Source organism: Python bivittatus, unplaced genomic scaffold (genome assembly GCF_059951505.1).
Source record: "Python bivittatus isolate LINGU-HERP-01145 unplaced genomic scaffold, Pbiv_v1 ctg000610_np1212, whole genome shotgun sequence".
NCBI lineage: Eukaryota > Metazoa > Chordata > Lepidosauria > Squamata > Pythonidae > Python > Python bivittatus.
In genome coordinates this window covers 45,876,577-45,897,449 of record NW_028277088.1, presented here as the reverse complement: position 1 = coordinate 45,897,449, position 20,873 = coordinate 45,876,577, and the positions used below count along the sequence as shown (strand labels likewise).

The following is a 20,873-nucleotide window of genomic DNA, read 5'->3' as shown; positions in this document are numbered from 1 at the left end:
AAAGGCAGAGGGTCTACACTGCCTCTGCCTTGTTGGCTGGTAAAAGAAAAAAAATAAAAATGAAATATGGTCTATAGTAGTGTTTCTGGCTAGGGAATTCTGGGAGTTGAAGTCCACACATCTTAAACTTGGCAAGGTTGAGAAACACTGGTCTATAGTGTCACCTCTTGACCTTGCAATAGTAGGGTATAAGACTAGGGAAATGAGCCTCACCCTCATTTGGGAGACAGATCAATCTCATAAGATATAAACAGAATCAAAATTTATTTTAAAAAGGAAAAGCTAATAGGTTAAATTCCATATAGTTTACATGCAAAACATTAAGTGGGGCTGGAAATAAAAATACAGAGCTGCTAAAATTTCAGATAGCATCTTAAAAGAACCTCCAATCAAAAATGTACAGGAAAAATTCTGTAAAATAAAATTCTGACAGACCATGGGATAAGGCTAGCCTGCTGCTCATTTGGAGACAATTCTGATTTAAAGAAGTGCCAATTAGCCTAAAACACACAGGGACTGGATTAAGACAATCCTCATCCAGCAGACACAGAAAAGAAATTAAATTTAGCACAGTTCTTAGCTCATTTGTTTGTGTTGCTGCAGAGAATGGATGACCCTTGGTACAGATGTTACCTCTGTGCTGATTTCCTGCAAATGTTAGCTTAGATCTGAGCCTGAGGAGAGATTGGTTTTCAAACTCCCATCCAGCAACTTCTGCTTGATTCTTAAAAAAACATTTTCCTCTTTAGCAGAAAAGGGGGGATTAGAGAGAAACTGCTTGTTGTGTATGTGTCAAAGCCATGTGCTTCTGCTTGAGATGATGAAGATATTGTCTATGCTGGCAGCTTGCCATCTGCCTTGAAGGAGGGTCAGACAGGCTGAAATAATGAACAGGGTGTGGGTAGCCTGCCCCTTCATTACACGGTCAAGAAACCAAGCCTTATGAGGAAGTGTGAAAGGTACTGGGCCAACTTATCTTCCATAAAAGTAAACTATACAATAGTGGTTTACAAATACCAAAAGGCTGTCATGTGCAAGAGGTGGTTCTCTGTTAAAACTGACAGCAAGATAAGGACCAATGGTTTTAAAGGAAGAAAGCAAATCTGGAACACCTGCTCCCTGCTAGAGGTTTTCTTAATGATGGTTTACTGAGTTCCTGCACTGTCCAAACTTGAAGAAGATAACTCATATTTATAGGCTTATTTCTTTATTAAATTTATATCCTGATTTTTTTTCAGAAGCTCAGTATAAAATCCGCTCCACCCTGTATGTTCTATGATACTTGTCCTGAGCAGGCTTTCTTGGAAGTATTTTATATTGATTCCCTGGACACTACTTTCACTAAGTTCTAAATATCTAATGCTTTATAAATGCCTAGTTATTTTTGTTTTTCTTACTGTGAACTTGCTATATTGAGAACTACCTGAAACCCATGCTAAAGTTAATATAGTAGTAGGGAAATTATTCTATTCCACCAAATTGTTTCCATGCCATTTTAAAGTACTGACGTTATTTTGGAATATATATACAGACAATATATCCTAGCTGCCCTATCTGGTTTTGTTTTAAAAATATCTTTTAAAAATTAAGAACAATGTAGGTTAATGTAGTCTACATACTGTATACATGCATCGCTATGTTTGTGATTCAGCATGATTTGAATACAGGGAGGGTCTAAGTCATAAAATGCTGCAGTTTAGGAAATGTGCCTTTGCTCACCGTGCAGCAGTTGCTAAGCAACCTTTTTCTTCTGAATGCCTGCTGAACAGCAGAGATTATAATGGCAGCATTGCAGCTGAATGGAGGAGCAGCTAGAATTTCTTTGCAGTAATATTTCAAAGCAATCTAGTCTTGTAAGCTTCAAGTTTGCAGCATTAGCTGTTGTGATATAGCAAAGCTCCTGGGAAGTCCAGAATCATAAAGATAAAATCAAGAAAGGAATAAGGGCAGATGAAACATGGAAAGATAGATGGAAGCAAATGCATGTAGACCAAATTATTCATAATAGAAGAAGGATCCAGAGATCATCACACAAGCTCACTGAAGAACAAAATCAGCATTGAAATTAGAGGACAGACAGAAACAGGAGTATAAGTGTGCACAACAAATATGTCAAATTGTAATTTATGCATTAAAAATCTATTGTAAAAGAATGCCAGAGCCTTTCTGAATAATGTCTTGAAACCACAGTGAGAAGATTAAGTTTAGCAAAGAAAAATTAAGATGAAACATCTGAAGTCTTCAACTTCAGTTATTTGATTCAGATGTTTATAATAGCTATTACATATTTAGTATTAAGTATCCATTATTTTTTATTTTTTACTAGTTCATTTGGGAACGGCTTGCTGCTGGCTTTAAACACAAGAACTATCGTTCACGAGAAGGCGTGTGTCTGTGTCTTATTGCAACATTAAATGCGTATGTATTTTAATTTTATGAAAAAAGCTCTTAAATTATTTTAATGGTGGTACGTTTTCTTTCCTTAAACTTTCTACTTTTTAAGATCCTAAACTGAAAACAGGACTTACTCTAATTATGAATTCATAATGTTTCCAAATGTAAGGTTTCAGTAATTAGATGATAACAGAACTAGTATCTATTGATGTTATTGATTCTTTACATGATAGAGAAAAAAATAACCTTTGCTGCATTTTTGTTTTGTTTTATTTTCCTAGCTATGGTGCACAGTCACTAATCCTCAGCAAACTGGTGCCACACTTGTGTGTTTTGTCTGGAGACTCCAATAGCCAGGTAAGATTATCTTAGTTGCACAACAGAAACAAAGCCCCTATAGAGTCTGATTTCTTTATTGTCAGTGTTATCTCTAAAGAAAGATTATAAAAAAAAAACCAGTCTGCTTTCCTCTCTCAGTGATTCATAAAGCTTCAGAGTAGTACAAATTTCTGTGAAGTTAGACTAAGGTAAAAATAATAGGAGAAGTTGGTGCCTAGTTTCTCATGATTATCCCCAAGTTATGGTTTGTCTTACACATTTTATATTTATACCATAGAAATAAACTATAATATATCTTATCTTAATACAGGCTTTTGTGATCACATGACAGATGAATTAATTTCCTGTCCTGGATCTCTTACTCTAATAAACTTTAAAATTTTGATTTTGAAATAACTTTTCCATCACAGAGAAAAGGTGCATATGGATTTATTTAATCAAAAATGTTTAATAAAAATGTTAATTGTGTATATATGTATGTATATATGTGTGTGTGTTATACACACACACATGTATAAGAGCTTTTGCAGAAACTTTGGAGATGGGATTTTAAAAAGGCATACAACATGAAATAAGTTCAATTCCTATGATGTTGTTTAGGTTTCAGTTTGGGAGCTAACAGGCTGCTTGGCAATTATATCATGTAGTCTGTTTAGTTCTGATGTAATATATTATATGAATTCATTAGCTGTTTTTGTAAGCTGTTATTTATTTCTTAATGTATGAAACCAGACTATTTTAGTTCAATACATTATGATGAACCAAATTGTGTTCTCAAAAGAATGCCTATTTGTGAAGGCATTGTTTCAAGAGCGTTGCAGTTAAACAGAAATCAGTTATTTGGGGCCCCTAGACAAACAGTTCTCGATATGCCCCAAGTTGCCAAATTTTGGATTTGTTATTATTTATTCTTAAATAATTATTTATTATTTATTCAATTATTTCTAGCTGTTACCTGATTCCCCCCCCCTCCCCCTGACCAGTGGCAGCAATGCTACTGCTATATAAGCAAGTATATGGGGAAAGCAGAGAGAAAGATACACAATCCCCTCCCACCACCCCCGGAGCATCCTGGCAGGTCTACAAACAGTGAAATAGGTCATTTTGCCTGCTCAATAGGTCTGCTTTGTTAAACATGCCTGAAAGAGGGTTCTGGTAGCTGCCATCTCTTGTCCTACAGCATACAAACAACTGGATGCTTTCAACAAAACCACAATGTGGCACTGCCTATTATGCATTTACCAGCCGGGGGTAGATGGTGTTGACAATTACCAATCCTGCAGTTGCTCATGGACTTGTGTAGTTGTGGTATATTGAATTACTACCATGAATGTGTGAAGGGAACCTGGAAGCTGTCATTTTATTTTGGATTGTTATTTATTGAAGTCATTATCTCTCGATGGAATTCATTGGGGATTGATGGCCCTGTCAGAAATGGACAAGTTGTGATTTTAAATATAACTTCACTTTTACAGTGGATCTTTTAATTTTTATACTATTTGCTATACATGCTGTTTATTAGTGTAAACTGCCAAAAATCTGTGATTGATTTAGTGGGTTATAAATGTGATAAATAAAATAAGATGCAGCAGGTATTGTAGGTACAGTCAGATACAGCATGATTTGGTCAGTGATATGGCAGCAGTGATACAAAGCATGCTTACAGCAAAGAAATTTAAATATTTTCTTTGTGCTGTATACTTTTATTGAGGAGTTATATCTACATGTAAATGTCCAGTGCAGTATAGTGTATTAGAGAAGATTAAATTTCAGGAAGTTGCCAGGAAGGAATTTGATAACTCTAAAGAATCATTTTAGTGTGTTTCATCAGATTTGTTGATCAGCGCGTTTGAAAAAAATCTAGCAGTGTTTCAAGGGACAAGTTAAAAATAAAGTAGGCTTGTTTCACTGCTTTCCTTATTAGGTGTACAAATTTTGAAAGGTAGATGTGGAAAGAGATGATGGAAAAAGATTAGAAGATTAGATATTAAACACAGCAAATTATTATACCTTTAAATATTGTTTACCAGTTTGTACTGTATGTTCACAGGTGAGAGATGCTGCAATATTGGCAATTGTGGAGATTTATAAACATGTAGGAGAAAAAGTAAGAGCAGACCTTAACAAGAGAGGAATTCCTGCTGCAAGGTGAGTTTGTCCTAAAGGCTATTAATATCACTTAATATATATTACTGTGATTGTGTATGCATGCACTTATTAAAAGCTTTCATAAGGTTCTATTCTCAAACAAGTGTAAAGTCCATGTCTTTTTTGCAGAAGACAGTTGACCGATCTAGCAAAGTGCTTGGAGGACAATATTGATACAGGCCAGAACAATGCCATCCTATTTGCTATTTTGTGGTTGAACAAGATGGCAAATATTTCTCCTGCATAAACAACCATTTTATCATGTACTGCTCAGCTAGAACAAGAGTTTCTCAGAAATTGTAACATTATAGGAGGAGAGCTGTGATAATCTATGGCAGCCAAAAATCAGAAGGAGTCTAGTAGCACTTTTTCACATTAGCACATTTTATTTAAAAGGCAAAAGTTTTCATACGATATAGCTCACTTCAACAGATGCATGGATTACAAATACCTTCTGATATCAAACTATTTCAACTTCTCAGGACATTCTGTTACAAATCTCAAAGTAACCATTTTGGGGAAAGAAAAAAAAATTAACAGCACAATTGAATGTGAGATTGCTAAACTGACATCAAGAAATTTCACGTTGCCTCAAAAGGTCTCAACAAACACAATGGTATTTTAACACATTACAGTTGTTAATTGATAATGTACTTGTAATCTGGTTTACATGTAAACTGCATTTATATAACCAGCCTGTGTTCCCCCTTCCCCTCCAGTTCATCCCAATTTACATTTATATCAGTTTAGCAGCTGTTTGTATCTGATGTTAAAATTTGTTAGTCTGAAAAGATGCTATTAGATTCCCTCTGATTTTCATCTTCTCTCTGTTATGAAGAAGTGGAATAGCCAAACATTTGAAGAGCCTGGCTTTTGTTTCTTTTGCCATTATTTTGACAATATCAGCCTTTTGTTGGGGTCTGACATACTTTAAATCCTACAGGAAAGTAAGGATGCCTTAAATCCTTAAAGAAATTCACTTCAGGACCTGAACAGGAAAAACATTGTTTTTTTTTAAAACTTAGCTTAACTAAAAGAATTTGGATGTACATTATTGGATCCCCAAAACCTTGGAGAGTAACAGAAGTGAAAGTAAAATCTAAAGAACAAAATCCTATATGAAATAATGAACTTATAGTAAATAATGGGAAAGTTCCAATGGAAAAATTGTGGTCAGGTTATTTCAGTAACCTAAAAAGATTCTCCCCACCCCCCGAATACCATTACACATTAGAAAACAGTGTTGAACATTTTCACTAAGCTTTTAACTCCTGTGTCATGAAAAAGCCAACTTGCTTTTGGCATCCTACAGATTCCTACAGTAAAACACCATTCCTACAGTAAAACAATGTGAATTTATCATGAATCAAACCATATTTTCTGTACCCAATTTTGAGAACTGTCTAGGGATGGATTATATCCTAGTTAGTGTAGATGTTTATTGGCTTCTCTTTCCATTCATTTTTGAGACATAAATTAAGTAATAATACACATAAGACTAAATACTTTAAAAATTGTAAAGGGAGAGTTATAAACTATCATAAGGCAACTAACCCCATAATTGTACTGTATTCCATATGATAAGTAATGGTTCAGATTTGCTGTCAACAAATTTTATAAATATTTTAAGCAGTGGTTAACATCCATAGCAAGTTCACTAGCTTCTGACAGTTAAGGCAATCAAGGATATGACTATGAACTGTGACTGAGGCCAGTTATTCCTACAGTCTCAGACACAGTTTCAAAGCATACTTGGAATAGCAATTATTTTTAGTAATGATACTACTAACTGTGCAACAGTACTGTTTTCCCATATAACCTGTGATAATAATAACAGAGTCAAGTCATTTCAGCATTGTGAAGAAAGAGGATGACAAATATGGGACTGATTTTACTTGAATTTGATATAATGAGGGTTTGTTATGGTGGTGGTGTTTTGTTTTGGGTTTTTTGGCCAGGTTTGATGTATTTTGATGCTGGCATTACTATAATACCAAGTACTAAAAAAGAAGCTTTACATCACAAAAACTATTTATATGTTCTGTTGAATTTCCCTCTAACGCTGCTTCTGAGCACAAACTGGGGTTGTCTTGTAACTATTATCCCAGCTCAGATTAAGTCAGACCCACTGGACTGCATAACCCAAGCTCACATAATGTGTGTGGCAATAGGTCTCTAAATTTTTAAGCAGACGTTCTTTAATTAAAACTGAAAACCAGATTTCTCTCAAATCAACATGAGGGGAATGTTTTTAATTATGCTAGTCATGTTGGGTATTTTGAATCAGAATGTATTATGATTATTTCTTTCTTTCTTTCTTTATTTATTTAACAGCATTTATATACTGCCCCAATCTAAAAGTCTCTGTACAGTCTTGTATTGTACAATGCAGTATTGTACACACTTCTTAAGAATTGTATATAACATTTTAAAATTTTAAATATAATTAGGTGTTAATTGTGTTTTACAGTATTACAAACTATTGACGTACAAGTCTATTAGTTAAAAATATAATCTTTGAATAACTGACTATAGAAATCAGCCTCAGAAGGAAATACATACATTGTTTAAGGAATTTAGAGGCTTCAGTTTTGGACCAAGTTGTCCCAGAGCCAGCTACAAACTTCCATCTGCATCAGGGATCCCTTCTCTCACAAAATCTGCCTGGAATCTGGCACTTTTTCAGGAGTTACAGTTGTATTGGGCCTGGGTGTTGCTAAGATAATTATTTTGAAAATTTGGAAAAGTAGTAATATTCCTGATATTAAGGATTGGATTCAAGATATGTGTAACAGCTGTTTTTGAAGAGGCAGTTTTTCCACTCATCAAAAAATGACTCAATGTGGTTTTTGGTGGCATAGATTTTATGTTTTGTAATGTTAGAGAACCATTAATTTTTTTTTTTTTAAGTATATGTAGAAACATGCTTGGCATTTGATTAAAATTTGGCATATAGAGATATTTCCCCCTTTTCTGGTTTTGTGTATGTATGTGTTTTGTTAAGTTGAGTAGCTGTATTTTTTGCAGTTTTTCTTTCTTTTCTTTTTTTTCTGTTTCTTTTGGCAAAACTTGTTAAGATAAAAAAAAAATCACAAGGAAAAAAAGGTCAGTATTATGATAGCAGTGACTATAAGTAAGTACAGTGGAACCTCGGTTTACGAATTTAATTTGTTCTGTGACTCTGGTTGCAACCCGAATTGGTCGCAACCCAAAGGAAATTTCCCCATAAGGTTCAATGTAATTACCGTTAATCCGTTCTGGCGTGGAGGACAGGGAGGCGGCTATTGCTTGGAGGGAGAGTCCCCCTCCCTACGACCACATGTCAGGGGCAGAAAATGGCCGCGGACCACGTGTCAGGGGCGGAAAAATGGCCGCGGACCACATGTTAGAGGCAGAAAATGGCCGCGGACCACGTGTCGGGGTGGGAAAATGGCCGCGGACCGTGTCACGGGAGGGAAAATGGCCGCGTATCCTGTTCGTACCCCGAGGCGGAGTTCGCAAACCGAAGCAAAATTTTGCGGCCAGAGCTGGTCGTAACCCGAAAAGTTCATTAACAGAAGTGTTCGTAACCCGAGGTTCCACTGTAGTCACTTATGTAAGGAGTAAGGAGGAATGATTGTCTTTAAAAGATATTTCAGTGAATCTGGTGTCTTCAGATTTGTTACATTACAGCTTACATTATTCCTAACAGTATGGGCACTGAAGTTAATCTGGTACATGGGGGGGGGGTTACCAAGTGGATTTTCTTTCAAGTTTATTCAGAAATTGTTGATATTTTAAAGTGCATTTTTGCTTGTAAAATATAAACAATACATTTTACATTTTCATACCATATTAACACTATAGAGAGGGTACCTCCAAGGATAGAAAGTTGGCTAGCACTAACCCTGTATCCCTGTTCTCTAATATACAAAATTACATAGTGAGACCTGAGAATCTTGCTAATCTGTGGTTTATGTATGCCCTACATATATGAGAATGTAAAAGACCTTTATAATTATATATGCATCTACCTGGTGGAATATCATCTAAATTTAGACTAGAAGACTGTGATATGTAAACTGGCTCCAGAGCATATTCAGAGTCAAAACCAAAAATATATGCACAACAAAAATTCTTCTCCTGATCAAACTCAAAAGTGAAATATATTTTACAGTATTTTTAAATTTGCTGGTATCAGATCTAAGCTCACTCTTAACCTGAGGTTTCATTTAGTATGTTTGTGTAATACTTATTGATAGTCATATTCTCCGTATATTTGACCATTTTTTATTTTGAATTTGACTTTATACATAAGGCAAAAGTGGGAATATGATGCTTCCTGCAGAGTTGAGTGTAGAATAATAAACTAACCTTTTCCCTACCTTTCTGCTTGTTAGATCTGTGGAGAAGTGAGAGGTTGTTGGTACCAAAGATAATTATTGGATTGTGTCAAAATTTGTGAAGCATTTAATAGATGGTATGTTCAGGAATCCAGTGAGCTTATATAAATTTAGTTGTTCATCTGAACTACCAGAATGTATACCATTCTCTGTTTCAGATTACTTTTCTCTGTCTATTGAGCAAAGGGCAAAAAAAATATTGAGTACATATTGTAAAGCTTGGCCTAATATCTGCTTATTTGGGAGTAAGTCCCACTGAAACTCAGGGGGCCCACTTCTGCTGGTGTTTGGATTTAGTTTCTGGAAGAGCCAGTTATACTGAGAGACATATGTCCCTCTCTGCCATAACATTTCTGCTGCCTTTATTTTCATTGTTTTAAAAACCCTTCTGAATGATCTCTTTTTCCTTGAACTACCATTTCCACAAACCACATCAACCCTGCTGCCTTATTTGTGGTGATAGCAGTCATATACTGCTTGCCTTGCAGCATTTTTCAGCAGGTGGAAATGTTATGCAGAGAGGTTTCTATGTATCTATGTCTACTCAGCAAGAGTTAGTGTATTTGTCTCGCAAGGAGTATTTTTGCCCATGTGCTCTTCCTGTTAAGTATGCAATTTGTATGGGTTAATTAATAGAATAAAACTTGACTGCCTGAAATTGTTCTTTCCCTTCTCTTTCTTTGTTATGCTCGGCATCATTGCTATGTCTGATAAAAAATAATCTTAAAAATAAGCTCATACATATTGTTAGAATAATAAAGCATACTTTACATGAGGCTACTTTTGAGGATCACTTGGAAATTACTTTTGATGACTAATTGATTACAAAAGAAAGTCACTTTATTGCTTGTATGCATTGCATTCCTCAGATAACCAGGTAAAGAATCATAAAGGGCTTAAAGGTGGCAATCAGCACCTTAAATGACATCCAAAAGTCAACTAGTAACAAATGTAGCTCCCAAAGAGGTCATCTGAGTATATTGAGATACTGCCTGGGCCACCACATCCTGCACTAGCTGTAGCTTCCAGATGTTCTTCAAGGACAGCCTTATATAGAGTGTCTTACAGCAGTCCAAATGTTGTAATATTACCTGAGGCTTTTTAAAATTTGGCAGCTTTTTTACTATTTGGGGGGAGAAGAATTTTTAAGTATCATGCTGCTTATTAAATATAGCTGATGTTTACCTGAAACTTAATGTACCTATTTTGTTTTGTTTTCCTTGCCAACCGTTGTGCTAACTTGATATAATTTTTAGAACCTCCAGAAATAGCAAGAAGAATAGTTAGTTCTTTCTCATACAGAAAAAAAATTGCAGTGTATTTCCTTGTTCAATAATGGTTCTTTCATTCTTTTTCACATTCTCTGTTGACCCAGCACTTGACTTCTTTTAGCTCTTTCTAGCCTAGTTTTAGAAAAAAATAAAAAAATGTATACACCTTGGGTATTTTGCTTTGTTCTCTGTATTTCTGTATCCCCATATCCTACAAGCTACTTAAGATCAAATAACAAGTAGCGCATTGTTGGAATGAAATTAGGGAATATTTTATTCACTCTTACGGTAAATATATACTGGAAAATTTAAGTAGTTCACAATTTCAGACCATTGTTATATCTTGATTTGTGTGTGTGTGTGTGTGTGGTGGTGGTGCTTCAAAGTTTGTGAACCCTTTTGAATTTTCAATATTTCTGCATAAATATGACCTAAAAATGTAATCTGTTTCCACACAAGTCCTAAAACTAGATAGGCAACCCAGTTAAATAAATGAGTCAAAAACATTATACTTGTTCACTGATTTATTGAGAAAAATGATACAAAGCTATATATATATGTGGCAATAGTATGTGAACCTTTGCTTTCAGTAACTGGTGTGTCCCCCTTGGGCAGCAATAACTGCAACGAAACATTTCTGATAACTGTTGATCAGTCCTGCACATCAGCTTGGAGGAATTTTAGCCTATTCCTCCTTACAAAATAGCTTCAAGTCAGGGGTGTTAATGGGCTTTCTTGCATAAACTTCAGGTCCTTCCACATTTCAATGGGATTAAGGTCAGGAGTGTGACTTGGCCATTCCAAAATATTAATTTGCTTTAACCATTTTTGGTGATATGACTTATGTGTTTTGGGTTGTTGTCTTGCTGCATGACCCACTCTCTCTTGAGCTTCAGTCCACGGACAGATAACCTGACATTTTCCTGTAGAATTTGTTAGTACAATTCAGAATTCATAGTTCTATCAATGATGGCAAGCCATCCTGGTCCAGAGGCAGCAAGCAGGCCCAAAACATGATATGTCACCACCACGTTTCACAGATGGGATAAGGTTCTTATCCTGGAATGCAGTGTTTACCTTTCACCAAACATAATACTTTTCATTCAAACCAAAAAGTTCTATTTTGGTCTCATCCATCCACAGAATGTTCTTCCAGTAGCCTTCTGGCTTATCCATGTGATCTTTTGCAACTGTAGATGGACAGCAGTGATCTTTTTGAGAGTAGTGGCTTTCTTCTTGCAACCTTGCCATGCACAGCATTGTTGTTCGGTGTTCTCATGAACAGTGACATTTGCCAATGCAAGAGAGGCCTTTAGTTCCTTAGACATTACCCTGGGATTCTTTGAGACATCCCGGAGTATTATACACCTTGCTCTTGGTGTGATCTTGGTTGGTTGACCTCTCCTGGGGAAGGTAACAGTGGTGTTGAATTGCCTCCATATGTACTGATCTGCCTGACAGTGGACAGATGGAGTCCAGCTCTCTGGAAATAGTTTTGTAAGCTTTTCCAGCCTGGTGAGCATCAATAACTGTTTTCAGAGGTCCTCAGAAATCTCCTTTCTTCGAGCCATGACACACTTCCACATACCTGTGTTGTCAAGGTCAGACTTTGACAGTGAATACCCAGAATTCTGTTCTTTAAATAAGGCAGGACCTCCCACACTCATAGCTGACTATCAGTCCATTGATTGAAATACCTGGCTCTAATTATGAAGTGATAATCCTAGAGGTTCACATACTTTTGCCATACACAAATATGTAACTTTGGATCATTTTTCTCAATAAATCAATGAACTATAATGTTTTTGACTCATTTGTTTAGTTGGGTTCTTCTTATCTAGTTTTAAGACTTGTGTGGAGAACAGTCACATTTTAGGTAGTTATGCAGAAATATGAAAATTCAAAAGGGCTCACAAACTTTGAAGCACCGTTGTATCTGACCGTTGTCTTGTTACAGTCCTGTTCCTCAAGGTTATTTCCTCTCCCCATTACGACTCTACCAGAGATTTCAGTAAATACTCTACCCGAACACTTTCTACTTCAACCATTGTCATTTAAGGGACTTTCCTTGTTTTTTTCCCAAGAACTTTAGGAAGTGGTAATATGAGGGGCTTTGCTTTTATATCATAGTTCCCCAAAAAGGATCCTTCCAGACCAGTTTTTGATCTCTGTGCCACACATTTTTTCTTCAGACTGAACTCCCACCCTAAATCTATCAAGGCCCTGTAAAATTGCACTGGGCATGTGCAGAATTCTCCTGTGTGATTGAATTGTTTGGATAGATATTCTGTGTTTACACAAATGTACAATGTACTTTTTAGAAATCTGCAAGAAAGATAAAAGATACCTTACCTTCTCTATATTCTAATCTCTTGGATTTTTATAAAGGAAAAATAGTGGTACATTATCCCCAACTTGTTTATTGAATTTTTCTAAATTTTTATAGCTGCTTTAGTGAAACTACCTTTGGTGAAGCCACTTTAATCTACATAGCCATATATTGCCTCCTTTAAAAATCCTTCCTCCCTTTCTTTTGAAAGAAATTTCAAGAAGTAATTATTGTGAATGTTTACCATTTGGTTGCATATTGCTCCTGTTAATGTTTAAAGTTAATCATTGTTCTGAAAACTTTATTTTGAATTTAAGGTTACAGGAAGTCAATACTGTACAGTAGTTGACTGCATGTAGTATTGCTGAGAATTATGCATATGATGTATTTTAAACTGAGAAATCAGTTTGTTTTCAAAATGAATGTTTCCAAGCAATATTGATATTTCAGATTCCATATACTGAAATGGAAACCTGATTTTTCATTAAGTTAGGATACTCACTGGTTACAGCCTGCCCCATGTTTTGTTTTCTCTGAGCATCTAAAACTCTTTTATATCATTGAAATCTAACTTTGGGTTATAAAAATACAATTAGCACACCAGTTATAAAGCTTTGAATTCTGGGCTGAGAAACAGACAATACAGTAATAAAAAAAATGAGCAACTCTAATAAGGATTACCAAATTCTAGGAACAGCAAGCACTAGGAAACTAGCCAAAATTAATTGCTAAAATTAGGCTTAGATGTAAAGAATAAAAATTGGTGAAATGGACAGTACCTTAAACAGGAAACCCAAAAAGAAGTTTGAGCACAAGATATGTCAGTATTACATTTTAGGTAGATAATTGTAAGAAAAAAAGTATGATGAGACTAATTAAACAAGAACTTTATCTTACCAGATTATCTTCCTTTTCAGATGTACTTTTTGTTTTTATCCTACTTAAAAAACAAACTAGGCTATGTTCACTATAATCTGTTAAGTTGTGTACTACCTTTGATTCTTGTGTTTGTGAGAATGATATTTCTAAAACTTGGTGTTTAAACAGAGAAAGGGAAATCTTAAATTGTGGACATTACATTAAATCATAATCTAAAATAATAATTTGGATTTGGAAGGGAAAAATGTGAAATGTCTTTCATTTGTACTTTTTTTTTCTAGATTACAGACAATATTTATGAAATTTGATGAAGTAAGAAACAGCGGCAGTATGATTTCAAGCAGTATCAGTGGTAAGTATCCATTGCTTTATGTTACTTTGGTGTTGAAAGTAGTCAATTTTAAATGAATATTTAAAATGAAAGAAGTTCTAGCACCTCTGTTTTAGCTTTAACTGTTTCTCACAAACATTAGATATTAATGAAGTTAATATAGTTGCAGAAATGTGTGTACTCTTTGAGTGGTGAGTGATCACATAAACTTTATTGCTAGTATTTCTGCATCTTTAATAAGACAATCTTTATAAGGTTCAGTAAACATATCAGAACTTCATTAGTTATTGATATCAAGTAGAAGATGATAGCCATTAGTGAGTTAGAATGATTAAATCCTTACTGGCTTTGCAGTACCTTTTCAGATTAAGGTCAGTTTTTGTCGATATTGATCACATTTATTCTGATAATTTATCTGATTTTATAGGTTTATGAATGTTTTTAAATTTTGTTCTTTATCGTTTATGCTGAATTTTCCATTTGATTTTATTATTTAGTTTATGGTCATTTGTGTTTCTTGGTGCTTCTGTTTTGCTTGTAATTTCTGAAGTATTTTCAAGGTAGAAGTGATATTTTTATTACATTTGTATAGGATATGTAGTGTAGTGTTTAAGTGTTTGGATTTGGACCCAAGAAGGCTCAGATTCAAATCCTTAGTCAGTGACAGAGCTCATGGAGGGTCTTTGTGCAAAGTCTTCAGTCTTCTCAATATAGTCCATAAAAAAAAAATTGTTATGGGATGAAACAGGGGGGACCCCAAGGATGCAGTTATGATTTCCCAGAGGAAGGGCAGGATATAAGTGCAACAAAAATATAAAAATAGGGTAGCACTATTTTCTCACTGTTTCAGAAAACTTTCTAACACTTTTTTGCACTTTGATCACCTTACCATAAATAGTTTATGAAAAACCTTGCTTCTAACAGCTTATTTATATCAAAGAAAGCACAAATTCCTTTTAAAAATTACAACTCACATGAGACTCAGTGATGCATTCTATGAGCATTTCTAGCACACCTTTAATCACAAAAGGTACCTGTATTTGTTTCTGTGGATGAGCATCATTTATCCTGCTTGTGATATATGAACCATTCAGGAAAACAAATTCTTGTATATATAAGACAAGACAAAATACTACATGTAACTTACATTATTGACTCAACATTTTCTTCAGACTGTAAGTATCATACAATTAATATTTCTGTCTTGATTACAGTATACAGTATCTTTATGGCATGGGAAAGCTCAGTTTTTGTTGCAGTTCTTTAAATAAATAACTATATAATAAATACATTGGTATTTCTGTTGCAAGTCTGTATAACTACCTTATTCATAGTCAGCCTCTTCAAGAGTTGTCTGTTGTGGCTTTTAACTGTTCCCAAGTCTCAAGCTTGTCAGTTGTTTTTCATTTGTAATCTTCACGGAAATTGATGTGCTCCTCGAAACAAGGTGTGTTAAGTTTCTCCTAGTTCATCCTAGCAGTTGACCAGCCATTTCCATGGAAACAGACATTGCAGACACACCAGAACTCATAGAATCTCTGTTCTTAGAATCTCAGTTCTGTAAGCACTGTTCCTTCTGCAGAATTTGTTTTAAATGTTAGAGAAAACCACTATGATTAAAAATAGTTTAAAATGTCATAATTTCCTGTTTTTCATAATAAACACCACCATAACTAGATTTTTTTGGCAGCACCTTGTTTGCTTTCAAATATATATTTTATAATCCAGGTTATATGAATGTTATCAAAGTTTTATTTCCAGACTTGGAACATAATATGAAACAGGACAGTCTTAACTTCTGTCATGCAAATATTAAACATACACAAATATGTGTTTGTACCATAGATATTTGTTACTTGCTTTGATTACACATAGCTTTGTTAGACTTCTTTTCCCCTTAGAAGTAATTATGTCTATGGAAATATCAGGAGACCTAGAAGCTTGTAAATTACTCAACTTCGTTGCCATCATTGCACTATGAAGGATATGCACAAATGCAAATGTCCACATAGCTATTAGATTACAATTACTAGGGTGGGATTAATAATATAATTAACCATGTACATTGATTTTAGCTGTAAATACAAAGCTGGCATGTTGAACCTTTTTTCCCAACATAAAACTGTTAAATGAAGTAAAAAGTAGTATTCACTGAGAGGTTGGGAGGGTGGGCTGGAGGGACTGTTAGACAGCATTTTTCAGTAATCTCAATTTGTTTTAATTTCTTTTGTTTCCCCTCCTTTTTCATATCTTAAGTTTATTTTTTATTTTAGGTTTATTTTTTCATATATTAGGTTTAAATAAACCTAAAATATGAAAGAGGAGGGGAAACAAAGGAAATAAAAACAAATTGAGATTACTGAAAAATGCTGTCTAACAGTCCCTCCAGCCCACCCTTCCCAACCTCTCAGTGAATACTATTTTTTACTTGGTTACTTTACTTAGATTATTTTGTGTTAATGGATTTAATCCTGTATTAACTTACCTGTAATATATGTAGTTCATGCATCATTTTTCTGATTAGCATAGTTATAGCTATTTGCCATTATCAGGCCCTTCCGATAATTTTGCGAAGCAAGATGACAGCTCACCCTCAGCTTGATATAGAATTTCTGGACCATTGGTTTACTGAGAAATAGTTTTGGGGCAGGAATACCTTTCAAAAACAAAAAGGAAATCTGAAAATACTATCAGATTAATCTTTGACTTCAGATACTGTGAATAGTAGGAATAGCTGTTGTAGTCATGGGAACTGACTCGAGGCTGATTATGTTAGAACGAATGAAAGAAGAGGACGAGTGCTCTCACTGTGTCAGTAAAGCAGCATGTATATTTTCTCGCTTGCCCATATCTTTGGGAAAAGAAAGATAATCTTTAAGCCATTCCATTTGTTTCTGGTGGGCCTCACCCCATCAGCTGGAGAAGAAGAGAAAATAATGTAATAGGACACAGAGTTTACTTTGAGAGGAGGGCAGGGAGAAGAAATAATTGGTATTTTAATGAATTGTAGCCTGAAGAAGACAAAATATGGTTTATTTACCTTTCTATCTCCAATGTAGTCTATTGGTAGTGATTGAACCAATTTCATTACATCTTATCCAAGAGTTCAGGGATTGATTAGGCTGAGAGATTGTAACTCGCTGTTTCCCAGTGAGCTTTGTGGTTGAGCAGGAATCACAACATGGCTCTTTTTGGTTCTTACTTTTGATTTAGATCTACGACTCTAAACAGAGTCCTCATACTCAATTTGTTTCTGAATTCTTTCTGCAATATGTAAAAGAAGATTTCTAGACCTTTTCTTTTTTAAGGGGAAGCAGAGTTTCAATACAGTTTTGTGTGAAAGTGCATAGGCTGTCAAGATTTAAGGAAAAATCCCAGCAGTGAAATTTGTGAGTCTACTTCACATAAAAATACATTTTGACTGTAGATCACAATTTAAATAGCTTGCTGAATCAAAGATGTAATTTCCTAACATATGTGTGTGTGCTGAATTGTGTTTTTTATTTTACATTTGTGAAGCTTCTGTGGGAAATGCTTGTATTTGACTTTTGTGAATTGCTGTGAAATGGAAATCTTGTTGGCAAGCAGAGTACTGCAGACTTGCCTTTTTACTATGTGGTTAATTCAGATTTATGTCACTGGCTTTACCAGAAACAGTGGTACAGCTTTCTTTGAACAGAAAAGCCTTTGACAGTCTGCCTTTGACGTGATTGTTTACAGCAGCCGGTGATAGTTGTGTACAATGGGAGATTGAGAACACAGCAGAAAAAAGACAGGAAGAAAAAGCCAAACAAAAATATCATACATCTTTAATTTCTTCCTGCACTGTCCTTATATCATTGTTGGTAAATGTTTTATTTTGCTGATCTTTTTTGGCTGTAATAAGATTTGATTTGATTCTGTTACACCTATGTAAATCAGGTAATCGATCATGTGACTAATCCTGATTATACATGAATCCTTAGGGAATGTAAGCAAGATGTGGTTCCCAAACACATGCCTTGTGTTTTGATGATTGCATTAAAAGCCCTTGTGGAATAATTTTCATTGGTTGTAAGCAGAGCCTTTAAAGAAAAAGGCTCAGTGCAAGGGTAGAAATAAAGGCGGGTGGGGGTGGAAATCTTACTGTACTACTGAAATGCACCGTTAGTTTAAGCAGTAATAAGGTTTATTGCAATAGATAGAAGGAGTTTCCTAAAAGAAGCAGGGCTTTTATTCTGAAGTGGCATAGCAGCTGTTGCTTGTTGCAGTACAGAGCTGCAGATCCGACTGGGTCACACAGTGCCGTGTCTGTTTTCACGCTGCACTGGGCTGAGAGTGGCGCAGGAACATACAGTCTTCTACTGTGTTTGGCTTCTCTGAAAAACCATCAGTAATATTTTAACTGCGTAATGGCTGTTGGGGATGGTGAGTACCACTTTCATTTTTAGTTATTTTCATTTAAACATAATGGTGAAGAAAACATTGAAAATAACCGTGCAGTTCATATAGTTATTATGCAGGTTTGAATTTGTGCACTTGAATGTTGAAACAACCTTGCCATGGTAAGCATGTCAAATCCATGTTGTACCATAATTTATATATGATCTGTTTTTCCAGATTTCAGTTTAAATTAGGTTTAAGCAGAAGTACAAGTAGTATACATAGAGAATAGCTGTTTCTTTCAATTGTGTGTCTGGTTTTATGTTTTGAGAAGCTGAACGTGTCATCTTACCTAGCTACAAATTAGGGTAAAAGTATCCTTAGTTTATTATGATGCTATACTTTTTTTCAAGTAAAAAGGGGGATAATCTTTTAAGAACAAAGATATGTTAAAGTCTTGAGTAAGGTTGATACATAATTTGGATCCTACAGAGTAGGTTGTCATGGCCATCATCTTGCACTGTCTTGAGGATCTTGGCACAATAAAGATTAGAATGTGTTCATTAGTTTATTTAAATGGGGCAGTTCAATCACATTATCCTTTAGACATTTTATGATGTATTCAAATGTTACTAGATAGACACACTGTATTGTTTCCTTTTATGGAACTTAATATACTATCTCCATCCATTATAAATACGAAAGCATTAAGTTCATTCTTCAGTTTATATTGAATGCTTGAGGTAATCAGTTTGCCAGTAGGAATAAATACAGGTAGTCCATAGGTTAAGAACACCTGGGATACAAACAACCCATAGTTAAGAACGGAACCTATTGTAGCAAAATTTGAGTTAAATACACAATGGTTCGAGTTCATTACACAATATTACTTATACAGTATTATACAATAATACTGTTCTGGCTTACATACAAATTGGACATAAGTACAGACCTTGGGAATGGAACTTGTTCTTAAACTGGGGACTACCTGTAATTTGAAGGCAAAAGCGTAGAAGACAATTATTGCTGGTACATATCTATTTGTGAAATGAGTGTTCTTACACATTCCTGAGATGTTTGTATTCTTGGAAATTAGGAAAAAACTTGAACTTTGATATTATTAGATACACTTTACCAGTTCACTGAAAGTTTATAAATGTATTTACATTGCAAATTCATCTCTGTTTATGTAATTAAGGCTGTTTAAATATGAGATTTCTCAGTATATGTCTAAGAAAACACCCCTTAGATTAATCTTCCTGTACTGGACAATCTGAAAACTTTTATTTACCTAACGTTGCGTAGATTGGTTATGATGAATTTATTAGTTATAATGTTTCTGTTTAGATTTATCACCATCTTATGACTAGCTTTGCAAGTGGGAAAAGGTTATTTATCTGTTTTATGTATTTCTGTAAAGTGGAGTTTTACTTCCTCTGTTGCATATGTTAAAGCATTCTGGAATACACCCAGATTCTGAACAGTTTTATTAAGCATTGTAAGGAGTGCCTTTTTATTGATTTGCTTTTTCCACAAATAGTATCATTTATATACTCATTTTTAATCAGGACATTTGCTTACTTCAAATGCAGTAGCTAAGTATGCTTGAATAACTGTCATGGGCAAGAATTTAATTGTTTGTTATGCCAAGTATTTGGTTTCTGAATGAAATACTACAGCATGATGTCAGGTAACACTGGTATGGAAAAGCCTTGTGTAAAATGTCAGATACAATTGCAGTTCTCTACAAGATTCTGAAAGCATATTGTTAGTTGAATCTGGAAGAAATTAAGGAATTATCCAGACAACTAAATAAATGAATGCCATGGTAAAGAGTCAGTGTGGTGTGGTGGTTAAGGTGTTGTACTGGCACCAAGGAGACCCAGATGCAAATCCACCATAGCCATTGAAATTCACTCTGGGTGACTTTGGGCCACTTTTCAGACCAACCTATCTTACAGGGTTGTTGTGGTGAAAAACGGGAGGACGGAGCACTATGTACACTGCCTTGAGCTCCTGAAGCAAAGGCAGTGAATGGATGAATCAGTGAATCAGTGAATCAGTCTATTTGCTTGTGCTTCTGTCCAAACTGAATTATGATAATACAACAGGGTTTTCCTAACTCCTTACTACTGTTCTGTCTAGAGCTATTTTCAATATGAGGGGCACTCTAAAATACGAGGTATGATGCAGTTTGAAAAAATAAATTGGGGGTAACTCCATGATTAAGTTGAAGTACCTTCAACTTGTCAGATTTACTAATAGAAATAAATGTGGGAACAACAGAATTTAATTAAAGCTTGGTAGTAATATATTGCAAATACTAAAGGTACTGTGTTAAATATGTTATTTATTCATGGGAAAAGATATATGTATTCTTCAAGGTATGAAATCTACCAGAATGTTGTCTTACATATATTGCGAATCCAAGTAGAAGG

General features: G+C 34.9%; 1 protein-coding gene across 12 annotated transcripts in view; it reads left to right on the top strand.

Annotated features, from left to right (window-relative positions):
• CLASP2 (cytoplasmic linker associated protein 2) overlaps positions 1–20,873 on the top strand; it is a 136,981-nt gene that overhangs the window by 18,139 nt on the left and 97,969 nt on the right. For 11 of the 12 annotated variants that reach the window (XM_088150941.1, XM_088150944.1, XM_088150940.1 and 8 more), the window contains exons 4-7: positions 2,327–2,418; positions 2,676–2,751; positions 4,784–4,881; positions 14,024–14,094. In XM_088150941.1, the coding sequence (XP_088007067.1) occupies positions 2,327–2,418; positions 2,676–2,751; positions 4,784–4,881; positions 14,024–14,094 (337 nt within the window). Of the gene's footprint in view, positions 1–2,326; positions 2,419–2,675; positions 2,752–4,783; positions 4,882–14,023; positions 14,095–18,360; positions 18,481–20,873 lie in introns of those variants that run through there. The other variant, XM_088150948.1, reaches the window with a different exon arrangement.